At 44.9% G+C, this 11,873-nt stretch overlaps 1 protein-coding gene across 1 annotated transcript in view; it reads right to left on the bottom strand.

Annotated features, from left to right (window-relative positions):
• Positions 1-5,478: 5,478 nt before the first annotated feature.
• BAZ2B (bromodomain adjacent to zinc finger domain 2B) overlaps positions 5,479-11,873 on the bottom strand; it is a 426,898-nt gene continuing 420,503 nt past the window's right edge. The window contains 2 exon segments of the mRNA XM_040357901.1: positions 5,479-7,054; positions 9,773-9,916. Coding sequence (XP_040213835.1) covers positions 6,901-7,054; positions 9,773-9,916 — 298 coding nt within the window. The 3' untranslated portion in view covers positions 5,479-6,900.

Below are 11,873 nucleotides of genomic sequence, written 5' to 3'. Positions count from 1 at the left end.
GAGGTGGGAGGGAGGATGGGTCAGGTGACCGAGCTGTCATGTGACTGGTATTCACCTGTATATGGGATCCTCTCTTTACTGGCAGTAAAGTTTTATTATTGCTACACTGAGAAAATACACAGACACTGCACTAGGAAACTCTCCTGATTTGTTTACAGCCCCTTCCATGTTTCTATAATAATGTGCACTACATACTACCATATATGGTGTGTCACCGCTAGGGTTGCCACCTCATCCCTTTAAAAAGGAACACATCTGAATTACACAGATTCTGAGGCTAATTTAATGCAGATAAGGCACCAAGTGAGTTTAATTACCACCTTAATCAGCCACAGAACCTGTGCAATTCAGATGTGTTCCTTTTTAAAGGGATGAGGTGGCAACCCTAGTCACCGCCCTCTACGCCGTCGCCTCCATCTTCACCTGCTCTTCTGGGCTCCCACTCTCCGGCCATTAGAATGCTGGGACCGCGATGATGTCACTATCGTACATCGCTGTACACACTGAGCACGCCCTAAATGCAGTGCTACTGTGCCTGATTCAGTGATGTCACCAGCTGCAGCCAATGGGAATATCCCCTAACCTGCGCACACTTAGAAGATATTTACAGTACATGCAGCTTATCTGTAGGCAGTGGCGGCTGGTGTTTTTTTGGGGGGGAGGGGGGGGCAAACAACAACCCCACCCTGGCACTTGCCCCATTGGTTGCAGGTGGGCGGGCTCCTATGAGCGCCAGGTTGCGGCTTTTGTGTCCACTCTGCATCACAGCGGCTTCCACTGTAAGGCCCCTCCCCCCTCCTCCTAGGCATCCAATAGGATCAGTCTGTCCTTTCAGCCAAACGGGTGACTGGTGTCAAAACCAGCTTCCTGATTGGCTGGGAGGCGGATCAGTGTTACAACAGCGAATATTGATTTGCTGTTGTAACACACCTGGATGGGCTTCGGAGCGCACTCTCTGCGACCCGAACACACCTTATATTGAGTCCTATTAGAGCCTCTGACTCTAATCAGTGCTTCAAAAAAACAGCCCCCACATTGGAATCAATGCGCCAGTGTCCTGAAAGGGGCTGGACGCATGGGTAGTAAGGGGAGGTGGCGATGGACGGGGGGGGGCAGTGCCCGTGTGCCCTTAATGGATGGGCCCCCCCTGTCTCTTTAATCACTTCACCTCTCACCCCCTATGGAGCCCGAGCAATTTTTAGTTTTCTTCTACGGACCTGTTTATTCAGCAACTTTGTAATTGCTGGAGATAACAAAAGTAATACTGTGTCTCACAACCTGAGGCCCCGTACACACGACCGAGGAACTCGACGTGCCAAACACATCGAGTTCCTCGTCGAGTTCAGTGTGGAAGCCGCAGAGGAACTCGGCGGGCCGACTTTTCCCATTGACTAACGAGAAAATAGAGAACATGTTCTCTTTTCGGGCCCGACGAGTTCCTCGTCGGCTTCCTCGCTGAAAAGTGTACAGACGACCGAGTTTCTCGCCAGAATCCAGCTCCGATCGAGTTTCTGGCTGAATTCTGCCGAGAAACTCGGTCGTGTGTACGGGGCCTCACAGCCTTGGCATTTCCTGCCACCGGGCTTGGAGGGAAGGACCCCAGGGGGGGGTCAGCGGGGCCCATTATGGTCTCTTGCACCGGGGCCCTGAAGGTTCTAGTTACGCCACTGAATACTGTTTCCTGCCCAGTCATTTATCCTGAATGCATGTGTCCTCTGCTGTTCTCAATGGCTTCAACTACCAGCCCCTAGATCATTACTGAGTCTTGTACTGACATAGGGGTATTTGGAAGGAACCAAGTGTGCATCAGGGGGGTACGTTTCAAACGCTGGAGACAGTGCTACTTAAAGACAGCAGAGTTTGGACTTGCTGTCCGCTGGAGAGGTGAGTATTTTAGTGCCTTTTATTGCATGAACAGCAATTTCAATTTTTTTTGGAACGCAACAAAGTTATTTGAAGTCTTTGTCAGGCTGACTTTCAGGGAAAGGTGCTGCAGCCCAGCACTTACTGTACTGTTGTGTTTTAAATTAAAGGAGTTGTAGAGGCAGAAGGTTTTCATCTTAATGAATGCATTAAGATAAAAATCCTTCTGTGTGCATCAGCCCCCCTAACACTTACTTGAGGTATCCAGCGATGTCCACGAGTGTCTCAGCCATTCCAGATTCTCCCTCCTGATTGGCTGAGACACAGCAGTGGAGCCACTGGCTGCCGCTGCTGTCAATCAAAGTCAGCTAGCCAATCAGGGGAGAGAGGGAGCTGTGACTCAGCTCAGGTGTCCCCATAGCAAGCTGCATGCTGTGGGGGCACTCATCAGGAGGGAGGGGCAAGGAGAGCCGAAGAGGGACCCGTGAAGAGGTGGATCGGGGCTGCTCTGTGCAAATCCACTGCAACAGTGCAGGTAAGTATAACATGTTTGTTATTTTTATAGGAAACAAAACAAGACTTTACAATCCCTTTAAAGGGGTTGTAAAGGAATTTTTTTTTTTCGTAATAAGCATCCTTTACCTGCAGACATTCCTCTTTTCACTTCCTCATTGTTCGTTTTTGCTCAGAAGTTGCTCTATTTCTTCTCTGTTCTGTTCACTTCCTGCTTGTCTGATTGTTACTCACCACCGTGATGGGAGGCTTTACTGCGGTGGTCAGTAACGTGCTCGCCCCCTCCTGGGAACTACATCTGTGCGGCAGGACGCTCTCTACGTGTTAGAGACTTCAAGGAGGTGTGAATTACTGGGCGTGCTGCAATTCATACTGGGAAATGTAGTTCTTACATGAACGAGCGCCGCAAACCAGGAAGTGAATGAGAGAACAGAAACAAGAATGCCGGAGGTGATATAGGTGAAGGAATTTAATAGGTATTTACTAGTTTTTTAACAGAATCATTACGCTATTCTGTCTGTCTACCTTGCAGACATTAATTTTAGGCAAAATTTTCTCAAGTCGCCTTTCATGACAACCTTGGAGAGAGCGCAGCTCCGCCTCTTCAATTAGGAAACACATGCCGCCCTTTTAAATCCCTCCTCTTCCACCATGGCTTCAGTTATTGTGTTTCCTCCGCCATGGTGGAAGCGCATGCTGTGAACCTAGGGGAGCTGCACTCTCTCCAAGGCTGGAAGGAGAAGGCTTAGCTTTTGTTGTTTCTGTCCAGATGGCCATCCCAGCTCCCCCCTAGATGATCGAGGGGTGTTCCGGAGTTCCTAGCCTCTCCTAGGTCAGAGGAGCATAGGCCTGATAGGAAGCAGCGTCGGGTGCCCGGGGTCCGCAGTTTGGCTCAGGTAGCCGGGTGGCTTACAGCTGCAGGTCAAGTTCAACTCTTGGCGTTCTTCCAAAAACCTTCAAACCAAAAGTGTTGTTTCAGTTCTGGAGTTTCTCCATGAGGGAATGGAGAAAGGACTTGCAGCCAGTACCTTAAAAACGCAAGTAGCGGCTCTTTCTGTTTATTTGGAAAAAACTCTGTCCAGAGAACCCTTGATTTCTAGATTTTTTAGGGCACTTGGTTGAAACAGACCTGTGACCCTCAAAGTTTTTCCTAGTTGGGACTTGTCTATTGTTTTACAGGGTCTCACGGGAGCTCCGTTTGAACCTTTAGAAGATACTTCTTTGAAAAATGTAATTTTCAAAACAGTTTTTTTGGTGGCCATTACTTCAGCAAGAAGAGTCAGCGAGCTCCAAGCTCTGGCCATTACATAACCTTTTCTAAGAATCTTTTCAGACCGGTTGATCCTTCAGACGGATCCCGCCTTTCTTCCAAAAGTGTCATCAACTTTCTATCGGTCGCAAGAAATAATTTTACCCACTTTTTCTTCAAATCCTACTAATGCAGGGGAAGAAGCTTTTCATACATTAGATGTGAAAAGGTGCCTGATACAGTTTCTTTCAGTTACTAAAGAATTCAGAAAATCAAATGCTCTATTCATAACATTTTCAGGTCCCCGTAAAGGGGAAAAAGCTTCAAAAAGTACGCTAGGAAGATGGCTCAAACTCGCAAATATAGAAGCCTATAAAGCCAAAGAAGAAGTGCCTCCCTCAGGTATTGCTGCACACTCAACAAGATCAACTGCAGTTTCCTGGGCCGAAAGGGCCGGTGCTACACCCAAGCAGATTTGCAAGGCTGCCACCTGGTCCAACTACTCAATGTTTCTTAGGCACTATAGGTTGGACTAACTGTCTGCCGCAGATCAAGCCTTTGGCAGGAAGGTACTGCAGGCAGTAGTCCCACCCTAGGGCAATGCTGTATCCTGGCCTAGGCCAACAAGGCCCAGGCCTAGGGCAGCACTTTGCAGGGGTGCAGCACGGACAGTGTCCCCGCCAGCTTGCGCTGCACTGTAGGGAATATTAGTTTAGCGCCACGATAAATCGGCTGCACTGCTTCCAGTATGTTGGCGGTTGGCATTCAGCAACTGTGGGGGGGGAGTCGTCGCTTCTAATTTTTTACCATCCCTGTCCCATTGTAGAGATTTCCCTTCACTTCCTGTCCCATAGCCATACAGGAAGTGAGAGGAAATCTATGCAAATTAAGGGAATCCATTGCCCCCCCCCCCGCCCCCAGGCCATCAGAACTAGTGTCCTTACTTGAAAATTTCAGGGTGGGTCTTAAAATGCAAGGGGTGTGGCCTTGACAGGAAGGGGTGGGTCATATTTAAATTAGGGGGTGCACAAGTTTAGTCAGGCCTAGGGCAGCACAAAACCTAAATACACCCCTGCCCTAGGGTAAGTTACTTGTTTATCCTCTCCAAGGTTGTCCTGAAAGGCGGGTTGAGAAAGACTTAGTTAGACTTACTGGTGACGGTATTTCTAAGAGCCTTTCAGGACAACCGCTATTTTCCTCCCTAATGTGCAGGGTGGGCCATTTATATGGATCCACCCGGGTGGGCCATTTATATGGATACACCTTAATAAAATAGGAATGGTTGGTGATATTAACTTCCTGTTTGTGGCACATTAGTATATGTAAGGGGGGAAACTTTTCAAGATGGGTGGTGACCATGGCGGCAACCATTCCCATTTTATTAAGGTGTATCCATATAAATGGCCCACCCGGTTGGATCTATATAAATGGCCCACCCTGTATATTAAAGTAATAGTTAAAATCTATCATGGTGTTGTGGTTTTCTGTGCTTTATCTTCCAGTGAGTCGGACCACCATAACTGAAGCCAAAAGTTGGAACAAGAGGGATTTAAAAGGGCGGCATGTTTTTCCTAATTGAAGAGGCGGAGCTGCGCTCTCTCCAAGGTTGTCCTGAAAGGCTCTTAGAAATACCGTCACCGGTAAGTCTAAATAAGTATTTTTTTTTCCTTTACAACTCCTTTAAAATATACTCCCAATAGGTTTTTTTTTTTTTTTTTTTCATTTTGATTGGATTGTACATTTGAGTGTTGATAATAATTAATTGGCAGTTTAACAATAAAAAAATTCTCCAATCAAAGTAACCAATGCTGTTATGAATTAAAAGACACACACATACAAACACAATGCATGTATTGCAAAACAGTCTTTTATTGTATCCGTGCCACACAAACTAGTGAAAAAAACTACCCTTTTCACAACATTTTCATTTAAATAAAACAACTTCAAGTACAATTGGTACAAAAAATGTCTGATCTTTTTTTGCCTCCAACAGGCCACTATACCACACAGTAGATAAAACACAGTGGTTACAAATGCCTTTTATTTTTTATTCTTTTTTTTTTTATATTATTATTACTGTTTTTGTGGCAAGGCAGATGAAGGGAAATGTATCTATGAAAAAATACTGTGTGTTAAGAAATCTGTCATACGTTTTGTCTCACATGGATACAAATGAGTATACTTTTTTTTTTTTTTAGGCCTACTTGGCGGTAAAATCATGTAACAAAATTAGAAAATAATGAAAATAATAAAATAATATAAAAAATAAAAATAAAATAATAAGAAAAAAAAACCAGAAACAAAATATCCCCTACACCCTGTTTTAAAGGCAGGCACAACCAATAAAAGGGAGACTCCACAGTGTTGGTAGAGGATTCTGTACAAGCTATAGGTTATTATTACCTGGCTAAAATAAAATGCTACAGTCCTTCTAAAACAGACATCATAATCAATGCCTGCAAACAATATGTACACATCATACATATTAAACAAGACTTAATATAAACAATTGTCAACAGTATATACAGATCTGTTTTTTTTTTGTTTTTTTTCACCATCTTGAAATACAATTTGACTACATGAATGATGCAGCAATGTATACTTATATAAATGTACTACTTTACAGTAAAGTGTTGATGCCATTTTTAGCACAGCTGTGTAAACAGTTTTACTTGGCTTGTTTTTTTTTTTCTTTAGTGTTTTTTTTTCTTTAACATTCTCACTGTATTTTCAAGATTTAAAGCAATATTCCTTATTCTTCCTTTTCACAGAAAACGAAGATTCTTTCTGCCATTTAATTCATAAATAATCCATAAAATTAAATACATTCACTAACAATGAGCTACAAAGTAATATAAAAATAAACAAAATAACATTAAATCAATAAAAAATAGATATTTATCGAAAAGAGAATGGGTAACTGTTTTCCCTGGTACAGCTCAGGTGGTTGAAGAATCAGTGCGTTTCAATATTTTTTTTTTAGCTATTGCACTAAGACGCCTTTCTTAATTTTTTTTTTTCTTTGAGATTTTTTTTTTTTTCTTTTTCCGGACGTATGTCCTTGCTAGTATGAGGCTGAAGTTGGTAAAATGCACAGGCCAAAAAAAGAAAAAGTTAAAATAATTGATCTAAGAACCGTCGTTGTAACTGGAGTGATTTTGTAACACGTCACTCGCGATCTGTAGGAGACTATTCGGATTTTATTTTGTGTGGAGATCATTCACATTGCTGGTCTTGTAATCCAAACGACAAGGGTGGAGGATTGTTAGGGGATTTCAGCTCATGCTAAAAATGTTTGTCCATCTTTTTTCAAAATGTGTCCGCATTTTGTGTCCCGCCCTGCCTATCTCAGAGTCGTCTTCATTGAAAGTTTCACAGTTGTTAAAAACAAGTCTGACATCCAGAGCGAAAGCCTCAAAGTTCGGATATCTGGAAAATAAAAAGCATTTTTAAAAAATTATGGTTTGCTTAAAGATAAATTCCAGGCATTATGGGCCAGATTCACAAAGAATTGCCCTGGCACAGCGTTTTAGAGATACGCTACGCCGCCATATCTTACCTGGCGGAATTTCGAATCCAGGAAGATTTTGCACCGTAAGTTACGGCGGCGTAGTGTATTTCTCGGCGCGTATTTCAAATTGGGCGGGTAGGGGGCGTGATTCATTTAAATGAAGCACGTCCCCGCGCCGATTGAAATGCGCATGCTCCGTTTCGAAATTTCGCACCAACGTCATTTTTTGAACGTAGACGTGAGTTACGTCCTTTCCTATTCATGGACGACTTACGAAAAAAAAAATCAAAATTCGACGCGGGAACGACAGCCATACTTTAACATGGCAAGTCTATCTATACGCCACGAAGTAGCAGCTTTAACTATACGCCGGGAAAAGCCGACTAGCGACGCCACGCGTACCTTCGTGGATCGACGGAAAAAGCTAATTAGCATACCCGACGTGGAAAACAACGCAAACTCCACCCAGCGGGCGCCGAAGTATTGCACCTACGATCCGAAGGCGTACGAAGTCGTACGCCTGTCGGATCGAAGCCAGAAGCCGTTGTATCTTGGTTTGAGGATTCAAACTAAAGATACAACGCGACAAATTTGAAAGTATGCCGGTGTATCAGTAGATACGCCGGCGTACTCTCACTATGAATCTGGCCCTATATATTTTTACATAGTTATATTGGTCAAGCTTGTTCCAATGTAACTATATATGTGCCATACATGCCCGATCCCCCTGGAAGCTGGAAATCACTTTAGTAAACACCACTACTCAAGGGATCTCCGATTGCTTCAGGAACCCATGCTGGGGGGCTGGGGGGCTGGGGGGCTGCCATGCTGCATTTTGAATACAAGAGGCTAGTCACTCATCAGAAGCGCCATTCAGAGAATGCTTTGCATTTTCTGAATGAATGCAAAGCATTGTCTGATTGGATGAGATGAAGAGGCGGGGCAGTGACATCACACTCTACATCTCATCCAGATAATGCTTTGCATTTAATCAGCAATTTGAGATTACTGTAGTAACAGTGTCTACTTTAGTGATTTTCAGCTTCCAGGGGCATCAGCCAGTTATCGCATATGCAGAGTTACATTGGTCCAAGCTGGACCAATGTTAAAAAATAGCGTACATTAAAAGTTCATGTCCAGCAAAGCTTTTTTTAGTTATGGATAGAGTGATAAAGGACTAGAACCCAGGAACATATGTACAGGGGTCGCCATTGTGACCCAGTCCCATTCTACAGGGGGCCCCCCTGTACGCCTGGATAGGAGGGCAGCGGGGGCTGCAGCATGTAGAGGAACCGATCCCTCTATGTAGCTGCTGAATGCCCGATTCTCCTCCTCTCCCTCCTGCAAACATTCAGCGGCTGCAGGAGGGAAATGGAGGGCCTTGGATCCTCTACATGCCGTTTTCGCCACCTTCCTATCCCTGTCCTGCTCCCCTGGGCCCCTGTGTGCTTCCTTGGTCCCCCACAGCACTGTCAGGTTTTCCAATCCCACCAGCTGTTGCGGGGAATCTGTGTGGGTGGAGAGCCGGGAAAGGGGCTGGTAAATGTGTCATTCATCGGCCCCTTCCTTGTCTTAAGGAATAATGATTGGTACTGATATTAATAAAAAAATAAGTACTGAATAATAAAACAAAACAAGGTGGTAAAAAAAATCAATAATAAAACAATAAAAAAACACCAATGGCGGAACTACCAGGGTCGCACTTGCAACTGAGCTCTGACATTCCGCCACTGTGGGGGGACCCCAAGGTGGCCCACTGTGGGACTGTAATAAAGGGTCCCACAATGGGAGTAATTGGATTAGTGGGAGGGGCCCCGGTGGGGGGCCCTTCATGTTTTTTTTTGCACGGGGGCCCTAAAGGTTCTAGTTACGCCTCTGTTAGAAAGCTTACTTCCTGTCCTGCTGATAATAGTTTCACCGGACAGGAAATAAGAGAACATCTCCAACAGAGAGAAAAGCTTTATATTAGTATGGCAGGGAAAGGTTAGGACCCCAGGCAGCCTTTTAATCCTGTGTCCCTGTATGGTGCAACTTTTGTCACCATGACTTTAAAATAAAAGGGGAAATCTCTCTATAGGCCATAACAACACTCAACACACCAGTGACAGTATAGCTTTACAGGGCTGAATAGGCCTTGCTTGCATTGTGTTGATCCCTATCACTATGTTGGAAAAAATATTCTGCCGCATTTCCATTAGTGAGGGAGCTGCAAATTGCTGATCCAATTAACTATACTGTGGAAGCAAGAAAGCATTTTCTCTGCACTTTTTAGCAATTCTGTCATGGTGCCATTGGCCACAGGATGACAAGTATAACATGGGCCTGATTAAGCCCTGGATGGAAGTAAAAACTTTCTCAATTTAAAATTAAGAGGAAACATTACTTTGTCTGGGCATACATTGAACATCCAATGAGTACAAGATGGGCCTTTAATGTACGTTGATGGTATTGCGGTTGCGCTTTGCATTTTTTGCGTGAGTGAGCGCATAAATATTTTGCACGTAATATATTATTGATTTTATCTTTATATAGGTGCCTGAAATGATGGAAAGTATTTCAGAGGTACAGTATGTCAGAGTTCTTTCTACCTGAAAGCAACCTTAAACTATGATTATGGGAAAGATCGTCATACTTACTGCCCACTGCTAAGCTTTTCTCGAATCGTTGCAAAGTCCATGGGCTTCTTGATGACCTTTTTGTAGCCAGGGACATGTTTCAAGTTAACAGGAAGCAGAAAAGGCCAGGCATCCTCATGAGATTCCATCTCCGACAAAATTGCACTGATTAAAAAAAAAAAGAATAGCTTTAAGCAAGACAGACTCCAGCAAACAACAAATATCGATTTTTTTTCAGATGTATCGGAGACTGCATGACATTTGTATAAAGCCATTGCCACACATTCTCACTGTAGTTTCTAATCCATCAAAGATCTCCTAGAAGAATCTCATGCAAGGCTTTATTGCGTTCATGGTGTAGTTTGAGACATCTTGGCTGTTTTACAATCCTCACTATATCTAGGTTGGGAGTCACCAGCTTGTAAACTGGAGGCATACAGTTATAATGAAATAAAGTAGAAAAAGTGAGCGCTGACAAAATGTTCAATTAGCAGTTAGCACACATAAAGGTGAATAGACAACCTTCAATAATCAATAAAATAACAAATAAAGGTGCAGCGCCTCACAGTATTTAATAAATGTCCATGTGTTAAGTACAGTGGTGACTGGTGGTATATTTTTTTAGGGGGAGGTAAACAATGCACAGACAGCGCCTCCTCCTAAGCAGCAAATTGGATCGCTTCTCCTCTCGGCCAATTGGGTGACGTGTCTCAGGCACACTAGGGGGTGAGGAAGGAGTTAAATGTATTCCCTGGATGTGTTCTAACTGTGTGTGGAGGGGGACTGACTGGGGGAGGTGACCAATGCTGTGTCCCTATGTACAAGGGACACAGCATCGGTCTCCTCTCTCCCTGACAGGACACGGAGCTCTGTGTTTACACACAGAGCTCCACGTCCCTGCTGTCACCGCCGATCGCGGGTACCTGACGGACATCGCGGCCGCCAGGCACGCCCATCGGCATCCCAGCGATGAGCCGGGCACAGTGTTTCCCCGCTGCGCGCCCCCAGCGGCGCAGGTGGTGAATGCACATAAAAGGACACCCAGGAACGTCCACCCGGCAGTTGAGAGCCGCGCTGTGGACGTCTTTCGTCTATAGCGCGGCTCTCTAGTGGTTGTAAAGCCTTACAGACCACTTTAACCTACAGGTAACCTAGATTAAGGCTTACCTGTAGGTCCAAGAAATATCTCCTTAACCTACACGAAGCAGCGATACCCGGAACTCACCCAGGGAGAGATGGCGGCGGTGGACGATGTGATCGAGGACCGCTACGGGGGCTTCGATCTCAGGTAAGTAATTCATAATGAGCTAGTATGCTATGCTATGCATACTAGCTCATTATACCTTTCTCTTGCAGGTTTTTTTTTCTTTGTGGATTTTTTTAAGAGGGTTTACTTCCTCTTTAAAGTGTAGTTCCGCCGAAAAAAATAATTAAAAGTCAGCAGCTACAAATACTGCAACTGCTGACATTTAATGAGAAGATAGTCACCGCTCCAGTTTGGTATGTGGATGAATCCGTATCCTCTCAGAGAAACCCAGGTGCCGGCAATGCACGAAGCAATTGTAGAAAGAAATGTTTGGACAGCCGCACTCTGGAAAAACCTTCTCGGTTGCCTTTTATTGATAAAAGTTATCAAACACCACACATCACAGCAAAGACAGGGGCATACAGCTGACGTTTCGCACTACAATCAGTGCTTACTCATAGCCTTAGGCCTCTTTCACACTAGCGGACCGTTCGTCCGCTTATTACAAGTCCGTTTACGGACTTGTAATGTATCCCTATGGGATAGCGTCCGTTAGCGGATGGAGCATCCGCTAACGTCCGCAACCATCCGCGTCCGTCAGGATCCGGTTTTGCGGACGGAAGAAAACCCTATTTTTCTTCCGTCCGGCGGAACGGATCGGATAAAGACGGACAGACGGTCCGTCTTCAACTGATCCCCCATAGGGGAGAGCGGAGGAGAGACAGGGCGGTCTCTGCACAGTGTGCGGGGACCGCCCTATCCGCCAACAGCTCAGCGGGGATTACGGATGATCCCCGCTGAGCTTTTGCGGACACACGGAGCAGACACAAAAACGGTCCGCTCCGTGTGAAAGAGGCCTTAGAACCACGTTAATGG

This window comes from Rana temporaria, chromosome 6 (assembly GCF_905171775.1).
Source record: "Rana temporaria chromosome 6, aRanTem1.1, whole genome shotgun sequence".
Lineage (NCBI taxonomy): Eukaryota > Metazoa > Chordata > Amphibia > Anura > Ranidae > Rana > Rana temporaria.
Note: the sequence above shows the minus strand (reverse complement) of the source record. Positions and strands in the feature narration are given on the sequence as shown.